Source organism: Artemia franciscana, chromosome 5, assembly GCF_032884065.1.
Source record: "Artemia franciscana chromosome 5, ASM3288406v1, whole genome shotgun sequence".
Lineage (NCBI taxonomy): Eukaryota > Metazoa > Arthropoda > Branchiopoda > Anostraca > Artemiidae > Artemia > Artemia franciscana.
Genome location: NC_088867.1, coordinates 59002512 through 59021508, shown reverse-complemented (window position 1 = coordinate 59021508; position 18997 = coordinate 59002512). Strand labels below are relative to the sequence as shown.

General features: G+C 36.0%; 1 protein-coding gene across 3 annotated transcripts in view; it reads right to left on the bottom strand.

Annotated features, from left to right (window-relative positions):
* LOC136027653 (probable protein disulfide-isomerase A4) overlaps positions 1-18997 on the bottom strand; it is a 51855-nt gene that overhangs the window by 12236 nt on the left and 20622 nt on the right. For all 3 annotated transcript variants that reach the window (XM_065705081.1, XM_065705082.1, XM_065705080.1), the window contains exons 4-6: positions 18367-18495; positions 2127-2346; positions 46-336 (exon numbers count right to left, since the gene is read on the bottom strand). In XM_065705081.1, the coding sequence (XP_065561153.1) occupies positions 46-336; positions 2127-2346; positions 18367-18495 (640 nt within the window). The remainder of the gene's footprint in view (positions 1-45; positions 337-2126; positions 2347-18366; positions 18496-18997) is intronic.

Here is an 18997-nt window from a genome sequence, read left to right as displayed (position 1 = left end):
GACTGAGAGTTATAGACATTTACTCCTAAAATAAGACGAACTTACCTTTCACGTACTGGTAGTCATAATTCACATCATAATAAACCACAACCAAGGGTCTTTCCGTGTATTTGAATCCAATATTGTGTTTGCTCCGAAGGCCAACTAGAGGTGTGCCTTTTTCTTCAACGAAATTCAAGATATCCTTGAAGGTACCTACTGGCTTATGAAGCCTATAAATTTTATTTTCATACTGCGTATGGGTTATTTCTGGTTGGAACACTGCAACGGTATCAGGATTCATTTCGTAGTACGACAATGTATTTTCATCAAAAGTATGTAAAATACGATATGTGCCTGAAATGTAAGATACAAATCCTTTGATACATATCTTTAAACAAGATTTCTCTAATCTATATTTAGTGTATCCATTCATCCACTGATACAGTAACAAATAAAACATACTTGGAATAAAGAATGTGGATATATAGCTTCTACTGGTATGCTTTTTACAGTACCATCTATTTGGCTTGATACCTATCAACAGAATACCAATTTTTCAACCTTTTTCTTGGGGGGGGGGGGTACTGGTGGGTGGTTTACCATTGAAATACGATTTAAGGGAACTTAAAACTAGATGGCGATATTGTTTATACAGGAATTGTGAATTACCTGAGAGTGTCCTGTGAAAATCCCTGTACTTTTGGAATCTAGTACACATTATGTCTTCTATCTTTATTTTAAGTCAAAATAATGTTTTTGGGTGCTGGTATTTGATAGATTTTCCAAGCAGAGCAAGTTTGAAAACTAGAATTCCTGTTAAAAAACAGCGCTTCATATCAACCGGAAACGATTTGCAACTTGTATTATCACTATCAGTAAATATTAGTTGATTATAAGCAATTCACTCTCAGTTTCCAACAATTTCGCATTATCTGCGGTTAGAAGACAAGCGACAGCGTGGATCATATACACACAAGCCTGCCGCGTCCCGAGTGCCAGGCTGATTCAATATAGGATATTATTTCGTATCTTAAATACGAATGATTAAATAAATGATATCTAGTCACAAATCAATGAAGATGGATAATTTTGTTCTGTTTCGAAATGTAAGTTGTAAAATTCGAGAAGGCTATCTTATTCCTTTTACAACATGCATAGAAGTAAACTTAATACTTACTTTAAGAAAATTTCCTACGCTTTATGCGCTGATAGCTATTTCGGGGCAGAGCTAGATAGGTGCGGTACGTATATACCCCCAATCCCCAAAAAGTAATGATCACGTGGTAACTGAAAATTGGATGGACACAAAACGACAATTTCATTTTCAGACATTGACTGGAATGGGTTTGACTTCTCTTGAAATGGAAACTTGAATACTTCCATGAAACTATTTATAAATTTGTCAAAGCGGAATATATCACAGAGCATTGCAAATATAAGATGTTGCACCTCTGTCACGCTACTGCTACGGACAAATGTCAGAATTGATAATATTTATAGCTCTACTACCCGAGGTAGGGCCCTGCATCCAATGCTCCTTTATTCCAATCCTATCTATAAGGACATATTATACTTTTCAAATCAAGATCATTCTCCACATACAAGATGTATTAGCTCACAATTGTTAATGGTATTTATACACTTCATTTATCATTTAGTAGAAAGAAGGTTATGTTAAACTTACTGTGTTAGTGTGAAATTGGTACTATTTTGTTAATGAGTCTTAATGTGCGAGATTGGGACTATTTTGAATATGAGTCTTAATGTGCGAGATCCAAGGTAATTTTCTGGTAATTTTGAAGAATTATAACATTTCTTAATAAAACCATATTTTTTTAGGAGCAGGCTAGGGCTCTAAGGTAACATCTGAGCTTGTAAGCTATGAAAATCTTCAGTCTTAATAGTCTTTCGTAGGTTTATTCTTCCGCAGATGCGAGGTTCCGTTCAAAAATCTTTGAGATTGTCATCACTTGTGTTATTTCTAATATGGATTTTATTATTCTTAAATGTTGAGGCAAAGTTCAACCTAACTTCAGAAATAGATATGTTTTTGCTTTAACCAGCCTAGTTTTTTTCTTTCACGTTACGCTATTTTTACTCCAAAAAACAGAAAATACTCCTGGAAATAATAAAAAATTACGAACCTCTAATTTCATTGGATGCTACTGTAAATTCATTAAAGAAATCACTTTTGTTAGAGAAAAAACCAACAATCGTTGCTTCAAGCCTGTCTAGATTATTCTTCAGTTCCAATTCATTAAAAACTTCTTTTGAAGGAAATTTCAGCTGCTCCCTCATGTACTCAACTATTCCTTTACTATCCCGTGGTCCTTTGTATTCGTAAGGTCTGCCATTTCTAAAGATCTGCAAAAAAAATTGGGAATATTTCAAAAATGTTTTCGAAGTTGGCACCAGCCTCAATTGATGCTTAGGATTGGTGGGAAACCACATGAGATTACTTTTCTTTAAACAAAGAAAGTTACAAAAATTGTACGACACGTTTGCAGCCCCTGGAAAAACAGCTGTGAGTTTTAAAAATTACTTACAGACGAGTTTAATATACATAAAACAGGGTGTGTTTGATCTTGGGTGCACAAATCGCTCGGGGCTTTCAGGGATTATTCTTCTAGTCAAGATCAAAATACATTTGTTGGGAAGGAATAAGGGCTAGGAAGAGTCTTTTTTGGGCCAAAGATTTTACTTCCATTGGCCCAATACTTATGTCTTAGTGTCTAAGGGAACCCAAATGCGGATGCAAGAATTGATAATAAAACATTAGTTTCCCAAAAAAGTGGCTCGACAAAAAGCAAAGATTTTTTTTTACCATTGTTTGTTCGAAAAGTTTTATTGATCATAAATTTTCTATATATTTCAATGAAATAGAATCAGACATTAATTAATAAGGTTTATTAATAAGACATTAATTAATAAGGTTAATAAGGTTTCGACCAAGAAAGTGCTCTTTTAAATAAGTTAAATTTTCTAGAAGACGCACATATGAGTCTAATTATGCTAAGACTTTTTTTCTTTTCCGCAACTTAGATTAGTATCGTCATTTTTACTTTTTTATGCGTAGCCACAAAAAAAAAATTCCACACTATTTGACATAAATTTCATTTCTAGAAAGGCGCGAATGACATACAAATGTTATACAAGTTTGAGAAACTTGATTACGTTTGTAAACCTTGATTATGGTTGTGATTTTGTCTTTGAGTTGTTTTATGTCGATGTTCAGCCTAATAAAAACGACAGCTGCTTTAAAAATAAAGTATTCAAGGTGGTGGTAGTCCAGCTCTTAGCTGGGGTAGTTTCTGTCCGTTTTAATTTTGACTAAGATTATTCGTTTTACTTACTGTCCGTTTTTTACTTCAGATATCAATATTTTTGTATTTTTAAGTTTCATTTGTTCATACATTGCAAATCATCTCATTTTATATTTGACTTATTATATGACTTCATTTATCCTCGTTCTAATTTTGAAATGAGAAATCACATTTTTAAAATATGTTTCAAAATATTCTGCAATATTGTCGCTGCTACTTAGCCCAATCGTGTTAGTAAAAAAAAAGGCTTCCAATACTAGCTGTATAAGCAATTTATCGATAAAGAGTTTGACTAAAAAAAAACATATACCAAGCAAAGTCAATATACAACAAAAACATACAGTTTCATTGAGAAATGCCCCTTAGCATCATTTTTGATAGGCATAATACAGATAAAAGTACGTATATATGCAGGCTTAAATTTTCACTAAATTTATTCCCAATTCTAATGTCTGGGACCCCTAGGGATCTTCCATCAGAGTTTTGAGGCCAAAAATTTAGTTTCATAAAATTGGCAACCTTTAGTTAACATCTACTAAAATTCAGGGGTTTAATTTTTCTCCGTTTCATAAAATGCTGAATTGTATGATATTAACCAACAGTTTTAAAATCTGAGTTTTTAATTTTTTCGGAAAAAGATGTTTTTGTTAACTTTTATTTAATTTTCTACAATAACAGTTTTTTATTTCATATTTCAAATTTCTGCCAATGCAGCTGAAAGTTTTTTTATCTTAAGAATGACAACATACCTTAAAAGTAGGTTGGGAAGAATGGCAGAAATTCGAGGAAATGAACCTACAAATTTAATTATTCAGCAAACTTAATTATTTAATTAATAATAACATAATAATTAAATAAAAGACATAAATAAAAAAACAAAAACATAAAAAAATAATAAACATAAAACATAAAACATGAACATAAAAACATACAACATAAAAAAACATAAACATAAAAAAACATAAAAATAAAAACATAAAAAAATTAAAACATAAACATAGAAAAACATAAAAAAACATAATATTTAATTATTCAACAAAATTAATTAACAAATTTAATTAATTATAAGTTTAATTATTAATTTAAATATTCATCGAGATATTTTCTATGATACAGAATAAATGATGGATAGTCCAGCACAAATGGGCCAAAGAAAATCAATATAAATTTGCGAAAGGACAGTTTCAAAAATGGCTAAACTTTTTTAAACTATGAAAATAATTTCCCTGGAATTGGGTTGAGCTGTTTAACCACAAAATTGGAGTTTTGGCATACCAGAATCCAGACAAGAGTAGAATGACTGTCAAGTAAAATAGGACCTGGCTTATGGAATAAATATTTTTTTTTCGTTAATCATTCTACTAAGAATTTACATCTTTCTAAACAATCGACTTCTTAAAAGGACTCTGATCTTATGGTCTAGATTTTCCAAAAAAGAATTAAACTTCATTCAGCCCTGATTACCCATGTAACAACTTTTATGAAACTATTACCAGTCATCTGTTTGATGTCCCATTGGGCAAAGATGGCTAGTTGCGCTATAGAAGAATACCTTGCTTCTCATAACAATTTTTTTCGCAAGAAAACAAAAATTAAGTTGTTTCTTGTGTTTTATGAGAAAAATGAACTTGTACTTCCTCACACAAAGACCTTTTAGATCCTGATGATAAATTAAATTTAAAAAAAAACAATTTTTTTAGCTGAAAGTAAGGAGCGACATTAAAACTTAAAACGAACAGAAATTACTCCGTATATAAAATGGGTTGTCCCCATCGGCAATCCCTTTCTCTTTACGCTAAAGCTTTCAATTGTTTTAAAAAGTAGAATTGTGGCAAAGAGTCAAACTTTAGCATAAAGAGCAAGGCATTGCGGAGGGGACAACCCATTTTATATACGGAGTAATTTCTGTTCGTTTTAAGTTTTAATGTCGCTCCTTACTTTCAGCTAAAAAAATTTGTTTTTTTTTTTATTTAATTTCTGAACGTTTTTGAATTAAACCATGTTTGGGTTTGGCTCTCCGCACATAAATTATTAAAATGAAAATTGTATGTTAATTCTTTTTTTGGTTAAATGGCTTTCTCTTAGTTTTGATCAGACGATTTTGAGAAATAAGGGGTGAAGAAGGAGGCCTAGTTGCCCTCCAATTTTTGGTTGCTTAAAAAGGCAACTAGAACTTTTAATTTTTAACGAACGTTTTTATTAGTAAAAAATATACGGAACTTATAAATTAGTAACTTACGTAACAAACTTTCATAATCTCATATTTTTATTATGTATACAAGGGGGTTTGTATCCTCGTTAATACCTCGCTCTTTACACTAAATCATAAGTTTTGTCCCAATTCTTTAAGAATGACCCCTGAATCAGAAAGGCCGTAGAATAAATAGTGAAATTACTAAAAATACTTTAGCATAAAGAGCGAGGTATTTATCTCCTCATAAATACCTAGCTCTTTATGCTAAAGTATTAGAACCCCTCATATGCGTAATAATCTCTGTTCGTTTTAAGTTTCAATGCTGCTCCTTCCTTTCATTTAACAAAAACGTTTTCATGTCTATTTTTCATTGTTTTCTTATAGTAATGCTAGAAAATCATGCGCCCTTTTCCTTGAATTTTTCTTCCCCTATGACAGATTCCTCCAATGAAAGATCCTCCAACATAGCCCCCTCCCCTCAGCCCCACCCCCCAAACCAAATAGAATCCCCCTGAAAACGTCTGTACACTTCCCAATAACCATTACTATAAGTAAACACTGGTCAAAGTTTGTAACTTGCAGCCCCTCCCCCAGGGATTGTAGGGGAGTAAATCATCCCAAAACACATAGTTATTATGGTTTTCGACTATGCTGAACAAAATGCCTATCTCGAAATTTTAATCTGTTGACTTTGGGAAAAAAGAGCGTGGGAGGGGGCCTAGATGCCCTCCAATTTTTTTGGTCACTTAAAAAGGGCACTAGAACTTTTCATTTGCATTAGAATGAGCCCTTTTGCGACATTCTAGGACCACTTGGTCGATACGATAACCCCTGGGAAAAAGAAAAAAAAAAGCAAAAAAAAAACAAACCAATAAACACGCACCCGTGATTTGTCTTCTGGCAAAAAATACAAAATTCCACATTTTTGTAGATAGGAGCTTGAAACTTCTACAGTAGGGTTCTCTGATACGCTGAATCTGATGGTGTGATTTTTGCGTTAAGATTCTATTACTTTTAGGGGGTGTTTCCCCCTATTTTCTTAAATAAGGCAAATTTTCTCAGGCTCGTAACTTTTGATGAGTAAGACTAAACTTGACGAACTTATATATTCAAAATCAGAATTTAAATGCGATTCTTTTGATGTAGCTATTGATATAAAAATTCAATTTTTTAGAGTTTTGGTTACTATTGAGCCGGGTCGCTCCTTACTACAGTTCGTTACCACGAACTGTTTGATATTCTTTGAAAGTATGAAAAATGTAAGACAAATAATTAAATTTAACTCAAATCTTTAAATTGATAACCTAATTTCCACAGAAGGTTTTTTAATCCCCTGGTACACAAATACACCAGTAATTCAAAACTACAAAATTGCAGAACGCCATATATGTTCTAATTAAACACATAATTAAAAAAAATCAAATTATATATTTTAACAGGGTACAAGCTCTCATTATTGGAAGAATCTAGTTTTTGTCGTTAATCTTACCTAATTCATTAAGTAAAGATTATTGACTTCTTGAATTTAGGTTGTTTTGTTAAATTGTGGCTTTCTTTTCTAATGCATAGTCCTACGAACTACATTCAGAAAGGATTTCAGGCAGAAAGGTGGACCACAAAAAAAAGTTAAATGTCATAAATACCCAGAATAAAACAAAGAATACGGGATTGGACTTTGCAGTCCATACCGACGATGCTGACATATCCGTTTCATGACCTTTCAGTCAGGAATTGCTCAATACCTAAGAGTCAATCTATCAGTTCCTCGTCAATTTTGCCATAAATTTATAGCTTGAAGGTTAAACGAGCATTTCATGGTAAATGTATAATTAAGGATATCATTTTACTACAAAAATGTGCTAAAATTTGAATATTTATAACATTGTTTAATGATATCCCTTAATAGATTCGTATTTAATTTCCTTTGCCTGTTTTTGCTAGAATCTTCATCACTTATTCTGCGTCGCAGGAAATATCTACGTAAATGCTTAGAGTTGGAAGTCAATTCAACTGGGTCTCTGTCACCCTTTTCAACGATCCTTAAATATATTTTATCAATGTTAAGGTAGAAAAACTCCTTTCAGAAGTAGTGATGGAAGCAAGAAACATAACAACAGTCTTTAGTTGCACATCAACGTTTAGAAGAAGCCATTGTTATAAGCTTTTTGGGCATCTATTTCATTTTTCTCTAAGGTTACATTAGCCCTATTTTTGGTAAATTTATGTTTAATTTAATTAGGTTAATTTAACTTTATTATATTAACCTAATCAATCAACTACAATATTACTTCTATTGTTTTATAACTCAATTCTCACATTTTATTTTTTTGCTTAGACAAAGCCCTAACATCTTTATGCTCACTATTCTGAGTCAAAAGCTACTACTACTTCTACCACTACTGCTACTACTACTACTAACAAATCACTAAAGCGCCAAGCCGCCTGAGGCAAACACAGCCACGCAAGCTCCTCCTCCATCCCAATCTATTCAAAGCCTCCCTCTTTACACCCTCCCAGGAAGTTCCCGTTTCCTTTAAATCAAAAGCGATTAAATAGTAAAAGAATTACCAGTAGGACATCAAAGTAAGGATTTATGATAATCTTATGAGAGTCGTTATATGGGCGATCACACCAGAATGTCCCTTCATTTCCTGGAAAAGGGCTTGAACAGTAGATTCAGGGTCTTTGAAATTTCTCAAAAAGTCATTTGTGTCAAAATATAACACGTCTTGAGGAGAATGATTAGAGAAAAAAACAACATATTCTTTGGATCAGGTTCCAAAATATTTGAGCTTCATACACCTCTATTCTGGAGGCTGGTTTGCCAAAGCTCTAATTTTGCGGTTAAACAGCTCAGCCGGATTCCAGGAAAATTACTTTCAAAAAACTGAACAAGCTTTAGAAACACTTCCAAACCATTTGAAGGAAGGGGTTCATCAGCAGGTAAAAGGCTCCCCGTGGCTGCACAGTGTATCTTTATGTTTTCTAAACCTATTATGAAGATATTTTGTTTGGTAATCTGTAAAATTTCAGATAAGAACCAATATCATAATAATAACAGATTCACCATAACTTCTGGTAAAAAAAAATGAATTGGTTATCTGAAAGGTACCAAAATTTAACAGTTAAAATCCCTTTCGGTTCTAGGCCTGGGCGGAGGAGGGAATCTGCCCCTCCTATTTTCTGACATCTGACATTAAATTTCTTTTTTTACATATTTTTACACTCTTATGGTATACTCCCCCGCCCTCTCAGAGAAACATAAAACCGCTAAAGGTTAAAGATAAGATAAGATAAGATAAGATAAGATTTATTCATCACGAAACACACATACAATATTACATTTTACTATTTCCCCAAAGGCTCTTTGGCCTGTAAAAAAGGGGAAAATGAACGAGCCACTTACTCAGAGAAGAAAAAAAATAATCACTTACTCACAGAGAGAAGAGCAAAAAGGAGAAGAGAGGAAAGTATAAATAAAATGAAAAACTATAGAAAACAAAACTAAATAGACTAATAGATTGAACAGACTAAATTAATTAAGTAGATCTGTAGATAAAATAGACTCCAATGAAATAATCAGGAAATATATATGCATACATACACGCATATACACATATAAAAAGAGATAAAATAATTTCTAAGAAGCCAATGAATTTTTAATAGTTTTTTTGAACAAACCGAATGAGTGGCACCTTCGAGCTGATTCGGGCAACTTATTCCATATAATATAACTCGCAATTAAAGGATTAAAGTCTGGCCTTACACAAGGAGTAAAAGGAACTTGAATATGATTTTCGTTATTGCGAAGATTATAATTATTCTGATCAGAGGTGAAAGATGGCTGAACGCTTAGGGGACGGGGGAGGTCACCATGAAGCTGAGAAAAAGTAAAACATGCACACGAAAGAATATACAGTGACTCGAGATCAAGTAATGGGATAACTCTTGAACGGTTAGTTTCCTTAATGAGGTTTCTAGCTTTATTATAAACCTTAGAAAGTGGTTTTAACAGTGAAGGAAAGGTTGACATCCATACTATTTGACAGTAGGAAACGTAAGATCGGATCAAGGAGTGAAAAAGGATTTCCAAAATTGATCCAGGGAAAATATGTTTGAGTTTCCTTAAAATACCGAGACTTCTGCATATCTTCATTTTAATCAAATCAATGTGACGCTTGAAAGACAAATTTTCATCAACAAGAATGCCCAAAAAACGAACATATCGATCTTTAGATCTGTGAATTATCCCATTTGGCTGATGAATTTCTGATAACTTGGGATAAATCTGAGAAACATGCGAAAATATCAAAAAATTGGATTTTGAATAATTTAGGGTAAGAAAATTAGCATCAAGCCATGAAATTACTCTCTCAAACAAGTATTCCAAGTTTAATCGAAGCTCGGATTCACAGTTCCCCGAAGTACCGAGCGTGCTATCATCAGCAAAACAAACAAGGACATCAGAAGATGGTGAACTATAGCTGGCACTATGGGCAAGGGAAGGTTTAGGATGACAGAGTCTACAGCAATGAATAGGTTTCTGCTTTTTTACTGCGTAAAAAAGATCATTTATATAAATCAAAAATAGCACTGGCCCTAAAAATGATCCCTGAGGGACGCCAAAATTCACTTGTGATTGACAGAAATTAACCTATCATTCAAATAAGATTGAAACCAAGAAAATACATTACCCCCAATGCCAAAATGAGACATCTTCGATAGAAGAATTTCATGGGTTAAGGAATCGAATGCCTTGCGAATATCCAGGAATATAGCAGCCGGAATTAATCCCGAATCCAATTCAGAATGTATAAAATTCAAAAGGGTCATACAGGCATGCTCAGTGGAGTGCTTCATTCGGAAACCAAATTGAAAATCATGAAGAAACTCTTTAGATTTTAGAAATTTAAGCAGACGAGAAAGCATAGCCTTTTCGAAGATTTTACTAAAGACTGATAAAATTGAAATTGGTCGATAAATTGCTGGATCATTTCTTGGTCCACCTTTATACAGAACAATAATCCGAGCACGCTTGAGAGGATCTGGAAAAACCTCATATTTAAATGAAAGATTAACAAGTTTTGTAAGAGGCACAACTATTGAAGGAAGAATAGATTTAGCTACCTTAGTAGGAATAGAATCTGGCCCAGATGAAGATGAGTCTTTCAAGCCATTAACAATTTTAGTAATTTCAATTTCTGTTACTGGCTCTAGAAACATAGACTTAACACAAGACTGCCCGAGGTAAGATCTAAAGTCCGACTTAGACCGAGAAAAAGTAGCTGTGGAAGCGATATTATTACCAATACTAGCGAAAAATGAAGTAAATGCTTCTTGGACATTAAGCTCACCCTCTACAGTCTCATCAACAATGACCAGACTCATAGGTAAAGAGCTATATTGAGAACCAGGTTTAAGCACAGAATTTATTACCTTCCAAGTTTTACGAATATCCTTATTACACGCAGCAAAATGATTTATATAATAGAGAGATTTGGCTTTCCTACACAAGGAATTATATATATTCCGGTAAATCTTGAATTGACAAAGACGAATAGCACTCGTTGAAAGTGTAGCGCATTTATAATACCTCCAGAGATTATTTTTCCTTCTCCAGCTTTTGAGAAGTCCGGATGTCATCCATGGGTTTAGAGGAATAATCCTTTTAGACCTGCGATTAGAAGGTGGTACTTTACAAATGTTAAGAATAGCCTCTTTTATGGTTCCATAAAACGACTCAAATAAACAAGAAAAATCCTTGTTATTATCAAATAAGCTCCACGAATTTTTCGCTAATTTAGAACCAAGAAGAGATAACTCATTTTTACCAAACCTAATAGAATAGGAATCAAACACTTGAGCCCGGTTATTCCTTCCCCGATTAAAACTGAACCGAGAATATATGGGAAAATGAAATTTTCCATATATGGGAAAAAGCTAAGAGCTCATATGGCACTTGTGACGAGGTCGGAAGAGCCAAGAGCCAAGGTCCTTCTAAATATCAAGATTCATTAAGATTCAATCACCCACTCGTAAGTCAAAAATACCTCAATATACCTCAATAAAAAAATACCAAATTTTTCCTTTCTCTTCAGACCCCCCCCCCCCCCAGATGGTCGAATCGAGAAAAACAACTTTATCAAGTCAATTTGTGTAGGTCCCTGACACGCCTACCAATTTTCATCGTCCTAGTACATCCAGAAGCACCAAACTTGACAAAGGACTGGACCCCCCAACTCCCCCAAAGAGAGCGGATCCAGTCCGGTTACATCAATCACGTATCTGAGAAATTTTCTTATTCTACCCACCAAGCTTCATCCCGATCTCTCCAGTCTAAGCGTTTTCCAAGATTTCCGGTTTCCCCCTCCAATTCCCCCCAATGTCACCAGATCTAGTCGGGATTTAAAAAAAGAGCTCTGAGACATCAGTTACTTCTAAATATCAAATTTCATTAAGATCCGGCCACTTGTTCTTAAGTTAAAAATACCTCAATTCTTCTAATTTTTCCGAATCAACATCCCTCCCCCCAACTCCTCTAAAGAGAGCAGATTCAGTCCGGTTGTGTCAATCACGTATCTGGGACTTTTTCTTATTCTTCCCACCAAGTTTCATCCCGATCTCTCCATTTTAAGTGTTTTCCAAGATTTCCCGTTCCCCCTCCAACTCCCCCAGTATCACCGGATACGGTCGGGATTTAAATAAATGCACACGAGGTTTTTCTCAATATCAAATTACATTAAGATCTGATCACACATTCGCAAGTCAAAAATACTCATTTTTTTAATTTTTTCCTCTCCCTGCAGCCCCTCAGATGGTCAAATCGGAAAAACGACTGTTATCAAGTCAATTTGTGCAGTTCCCTGGCACGCCTACCAATTTTCATCGTCCTAGCACGCCCAGCAGCACCGAACTCACCAAAGCACTGTAAATCTCCTCCCAACTCCCTCAAAGAGAGCAGATCTGTTCCAATTATGTCAATCACGTATCTAGAACTTGTGCTTATTCTTCTAATCAAGTTTCCTCTCCACTCAAAGCATTTTCCAAGTTTTCCGGTTTCCAAAATTTCTGTTTCTCCCCTCCAGCCCTCCATGTCCCCGGATCCAATTGAAATTGAAAATAGAGCATTTAAGACATAAGATATATCAATTTCTATATATCAAGTTTCATTAAGATCCGATCACCCATTCGTAAGATAAAAATACCTCAATTTTCACTTTTTCCAAGATTTCCAGTCTCCCTCTCCAACTCCCACCAATGTCACCAGATCTGGTCGGGATTTAAAACAAGAGCACTGAAGCACAAGACCCTTCTAAATATCAAATTTCATTAAGGTCTGATCACCGTTCATAAGTTACAAAATGCTTCATTTTTTCTCATTTTTCCGAATTCTCCCCCCCCACCCCCCAACTCCCACAAAGAGAGCGGGTCCTGTCCAGTTATGTAAATCATGTATCTTGGAGTTGTGCTTATTCTTCCCACCGAGTTTCATCCTGATATCTCCACTCAAAGTGTTTTCCAAGGTTTCCGGTTCCCTCGCACCTAACTTCCCCCAAAGACACTGGATCTGGTCGGATTTAAAATAAGAGATCCGATTTACGAGGTCCTTCTAAATATGAAATTTCATTCAAATACGATCACTCCTTCGTAAGTTCAAAATACCTCATTTTTTCTAATTTTTCAGATTAACCCTCCCCTAACTCCTCCAAATAGAGCGGATCCATTCCTGTTATGTCAATCACGCATCTAGGAATTGTGCTTACTTTTCCCACCAAGTTTCATCCCGATCCCTCCACTCTTAGCATTTTCCAAGATTTTAGGTTTCCTTCTCCAACTCCCTCCAGTGTCACCGGATCCGGTCGGGATTTGAAATAAGAGTTCTGAGACACGGTATCTTTCTAAATATAGAATTTTATTAAGATCCGGTCACCCTTTCGTAAATTAAAAATACCTCATTTTTTCTAATTTTTCCGAATTAGCCGGAAAAATTGCTATAAAATATTATTAATGTTTTAACCAAGTGCCATAAAAACAAAAATGTATGTTAAATAAAGATGCGTATACCCTACAATATTATATTTAAACCGAAGCAACGAAAGATGTGAACTTGAGTCTGCAATACTAGAAAAAACACCTCAGCTTTTGACTGCCAAGAACAGGGGCACCTAAGTCGTAAATGAGATACAAATTCATAAACTGAAAAATATCTAAAAACAGACGACTTTTTGACGGTAAAGAAATATGCACGTAGTCATAGTTCTCATGCGGGGCTCCCACGGTGCCAATAAAGTTAATAAAGCTGTACGTCCCTTGACTTTGATACTCTCGAAAAAAGTTGAACTTGGTCAAGTAGTTTTTCAAGAAGATTAAATAAAAAAACAAGTTTTTTTAGCTGAAAGTAAGGAGCGACATTAAAACTTAAAACGAACAGAAATTACTTCGTATATGAAAAGGGCTGCTTCCTCATCAACGCCCCGCTCTTTACGCTAAAGTTTGACTCTTTCTCTCAACTCTGCTTTTTAAAACAGTAAAAAACTATAGCGTAAAGAGCTGGGCGTTGATGAGGAAGCAGCCCCTTTCATATACGAAGTAATTTCTGTAGTTTCATCTGAACATGCTGAACCAGGACTGGTTTGAAATCTCTTTTCGAAGCAGCATAAGGTAATCCCAAATAAGTGACTATTGGCGACGACTGAAAAATAACACCATTGCCGCAATCGACAGTCGCCCTGACATTATTCTCTAAACAATTTACAACAAAAAATTGACATTTTTCAAAACTGATAGAAAGGCCCAAACCTTTTAAACAATTAATTAAAATATTAAAATTAGAAACAAGACTAGACTTGGACCGGCTTAGAAGGATAATGTCATCAGCATATGCAATGTAAGACAGATTTCGAGATAATGAAACAAACGAGCAGGAAAGAGAATTAAGGGCAGTAGCTAAACAAGAATTGAATATATAAGGAGAAATAATTCCTCCTTGTCTAATTCCTCTACCCACTTGAATTAATTTGGACTGAGATGAAGACGAACTCGGATAGATACGGATCTTTAAACGAGAATACCAAGAGCGAAGGACTCGTATGGCAGCTAGGGGCAATCCAGCATAGATTAAAGTGAGCAGAGCGGATGCATGAGAAATGTTATCAAAGGCCCCTTTGATATCAATCAAGAGGGCGCATAGTGGTTGACCAGAGATTCTCGCTTCTTCAATAACTTTGCTGAAAGATGCATGGGCATGGTCACATCCCAAAACTCTCTTGAAACCAGCTTGATTAGAACCAGTGTCAAGAATTTCAAGAAGATCCTTCAAACACAACTCAAACACTTTCCCAATCATAGAACCCCTAGTAATTGGCCTCCAGGAACTACAAGATGACAAGTCTTTTTTCCCGCTCTTAGGAATAGGCGTAACTATGCCAATCTAGAATGACGATGGTACTAAACCAGTAGTAAGTAAAAGGTTGAAAAATGCCAGTAGAGTAATAAGAAAAGAAGAAGGAGCAAGTTTGAGGTGATTAGCAAATAAGCCATCATGATCCTTAGCCGACTGCGCCTTTAACGTTTTGATTGCTCCACATAACATATCCTCAGAAATCCTGTAATCGGTTGAAAAATTCTTCAACCTTTCATCTAATTGCAACACAACACTGTTAGAATCGTACGAAGTCGACAACTTAGAAAAATAATTTTCCCACTCTTTTAGCGATGGTGTGGAATTAGTATCAGGCATGTTAATCCGCCTATTGCCTCGGAGAACATTCCAAAGGAGATTCTTATCCTTGTCGTTATCAATGTTTGAAGAAGCTTCTTCTATGACCAGGTTATTATGACGACGGAGCTCCGCTTGGAATTTGGCCTTTCTCTTTTTCATTAGCAAAAAAACTGGACACGAGTCTCTTGGCTTACCGAGAGCCCGCCATTCCCAATACGCTTGTTTAGCCGCCTTATTAGAATTTACCAAAAAAGGATTGAGGCTCCAAAAAGGTTTCTGCGCGCCCAATCTTATCCTATTAGTAGGAAAAACTGCCGCAGCACCATAATTTAAGCAATGGATTAATTCAAGATAAAGACAATTAATAGTCAAAGAGGGATTACTGTCCATTGAATCCAAACTATCAGGGATATAAACTTTATCAATTAAAGTCCCAACTCTTTCTTGGTAAAGCGGTCTAAAATTTGGATTACAAAATTTGAATAGTCCCGGCCAATTTAGTAGTCAAAGACCTAAAGCAAATGTTCCTCTATATGAGCCTTTTAGCCCCTCAGAATTCGGAAACGCAGTCAAAAGGCATTTGTTATTCAAAAGAATAACAAAGCTGCTGGTATCTGTGGCTTAAGCTCTGAACTGTTGAAATATGCTGTTCCTACGATGCTCCTGTTTATCCACAACCTGTTCTACAAAATCTGGCAAACCGAGATATTCCTGAAGATTGTGCGGAAGGGTGTCATTATCCTCTTATGGAAAAAAAGGATCTAGAAATGATTGTTCAAACTACCGTGGAATGACTCTGTTTTCAGTTTCAGGAAAACCTTTCTCAATGCTCCTGCTGGATTGTTTCAGAGTATATTTCAAAGGATTCGGTGAGTGGCGTAAGCTGTTTTATGTCGGGCCGCTCCACCACCAAGCACATGTTCACGGTTTGAGAGATAATAGAAAGAACCAAAGAGTTCCGACAGAAGCCTTTCTTGCTTTTGTTGACTTCTGAGCTCGACTCAGTGGCCCGAGAAGCACTTTGGCAGATTTTTGCATCGACTGGCCTCCCCAAGAAATACTGCAGACTCTTCAAAGCTTTACACCATGGGACAAGAAGCTGTGTGCTCCTTGTCAATGGAAAGCGCAGCCCGCTCTTTCGAATCATGACAGGGATGCGACAAGAACGGACAATGACCCCAGAGCTCTTCAATGCTATTATAGACCACGTTATGACAAAGACGACTTCATCCTAGAGCACTCCTTAAGTCAGTTGCTGGAAGCACTTCGAATCTTACGAGAGGAGGCCACAAATGTAGGAATCTAGATAAACTGGAATAACACGAAAATTATGGCCATAGACCCGTCTTTTCCTGCGGTCAATTCTCCAGTCAGCCTAGACAGAACAACTGGCATAGAAGTTATCTAAAGGTTCACCTACCTAAAATCAACAATTCTTCAAATGATTTGCTTCTTTCCGAGCTAAAAGCAAAACTATCCAAAGCGTCTTCTGCCACGGGTAGGTTGAACCACCACCCTTGGCGAAAACCGAATAGCAGTCGTTCGACTAAACTGTAAATTCCTAACACCTTCCTCGGTTCTGTGACATTTTATGGAGCCAAGATTTGGAAAGTATCAGCCCAAAACTTAATGACCATTGGTGGATTCCAGTCGAAGAGCCTGGGAAGGATAGAAGGTGTACGGTGGTTTGAATTCGTGAGTAACGAGAAGCTGTTGGATCTCAAAAAGCAGTCTATGTCTTCTACCCAAGCAGCCAAGCGTACCTTACGTTGGTTTCGACATCTACTTTGAATGCCCCCACATTTACCCACAAAGACAATCTTCAAGTTTGACTCTATCAAAGCCAGTTGGAATTGACCTCGCCGCCGACCGAAGAAACAATCGTCCGACAACCTATCCGATTTCCTAGCGATGGCGAAAATCAGACCTTGCGCAGCGTAGGCCATTGCAATGGACCGAAGTGGATGGAGGAGGCAGACGTCACCCTCTGAGCCATGCAGCGCCCAGCAGGAGACTTAAGCCAAAGTCATGTGATCTTTATTCCAGGGGTGATGGTACGGATCCAGTGACCCTATAAGATCCACAGAGGGCTCATATGATCGGAAATTAAAAGTTCCCTCAAAATGGTACTTAAAAAACCTGTTTAAATAGCCGAGAAGATGGGAGGGCAACTAGTCCTCCTCCCACAAGCCTTTTCCCCGAAGAAATCCGATCAAAATGATGAGATAGCTATTTCTCATAGAAATGACTCACCATAGAGATAGCTATTTCTCATAGAAATGACTCACCATAGTTGAAAGGCCTAACTGTGCCTTTGAGTCTGATATAGTCCTCATAGTCCCTAGGGAAAGAGCTTTCCGTGGTTACAAGTACGCTTCAATTCCATGATATTTTATGAATTTTTATAAGGCAAACACACTATTCCTCAATTATACACAAGAGAGGGATCAAAATAGCCTGACATCTCTAAAACTTCTCTAAACCCAAACTATTTCAAGGAAAATCACACCATTAGATTCAAGGTATCTGAGAACTCAAGCTCTTATATACAAATATGCGGAATTTAGATGTTTTTTTCTCTTAACAAAGATCACGGATACGTGTTTATTTTTTCCCTCATGGGTGATTTTTATTCCAGGTGTGATCGTAGGGAACCAGTGCTCCATAAGATTAGCAAGGAGCTACTTTGATCAGAAATTAAAAGTTCTAGTGCCCTATTTAAGTGGCCAAAAAGATGGGACGGCCGCTAGCCCCCCTCCCACACGCCTTTTCTCCAAAGACATCGGATCAAAATGTTGAGATAGCCATTTGATTCAGTACAGTTGAAAGGTCCAATAGCATATGACATCCCTTTGCGTTTAGTGTGGTCCCCATAATTCCTGGGGAAAGGGCTTACCGTGGTAACAAGTTTGCTTCAGTTTCATGATATTTGATGTTTTTTGTAAGGCAATCACATTATTCCTTAATTGCATGCACAGAGGAAAGCCAATTATCCGGACTTCTCTAAGACCTGACGTGAAATGACCTGTTTGACATTCCAACTCAGTAAAAAGATCGAAAAATTAAACCCTACCTTATTAGTTTTTCTGTGTGGAATTTAACATAAATAAAAGTTAAAAGTTTTTGAAACAGAAATGTGAATTTACCTTTAAAGTGGGCCACCCCTTAATTTGAAACGCATCTGATAGTGCCTTTTCTTTGACTCCATCAACCTTGATCAAACGTACTCTAGTTTCTTTTAGTCTTCTAGCAGCAGCTTCATATTCTGGCGCAAGCTAAACAAATGGAAAAAAAATGATAAATTAAAGAAAGAATAGGGTGAGTTAAAATTTTGGCTTTATAAATAAAGCTAAAATAAATACGTGAAACACAATCAAATTATAATTTTTCTTTTAAGTTTCGAGAAGCAGGCTCTTCTTCTGGTGGAAACTAAATAAATGGGATGAAGTTTTCTGTATAATCCAGAAAATCTGATTCTCCCTCTCTCTCTCTCTCTGCATTAATGTGTCTGAGTGTCCTTTTGCCCACCCCCTGCTTCTGTTTACCTGCCTGTGTGTCTGAGCGGGTGTTTAATTGCCTCTGTGTCTCTCATTGTATGCCTGACTCTGTGGGTTTGTATATTTTTTTGTCTCTCTCAATCTATGTGCCAGTGTGTGTGTTATCAAGCAGGTTCGCTTGTGTCTGTGGCGGTCTATGAGTATTGGTGTGTCTGACTCTGCATGTTTGTATGTGTTTCTTTCTCTCTCTTTCTCTGTGCCTGTGTCTGAGCGATTGTTT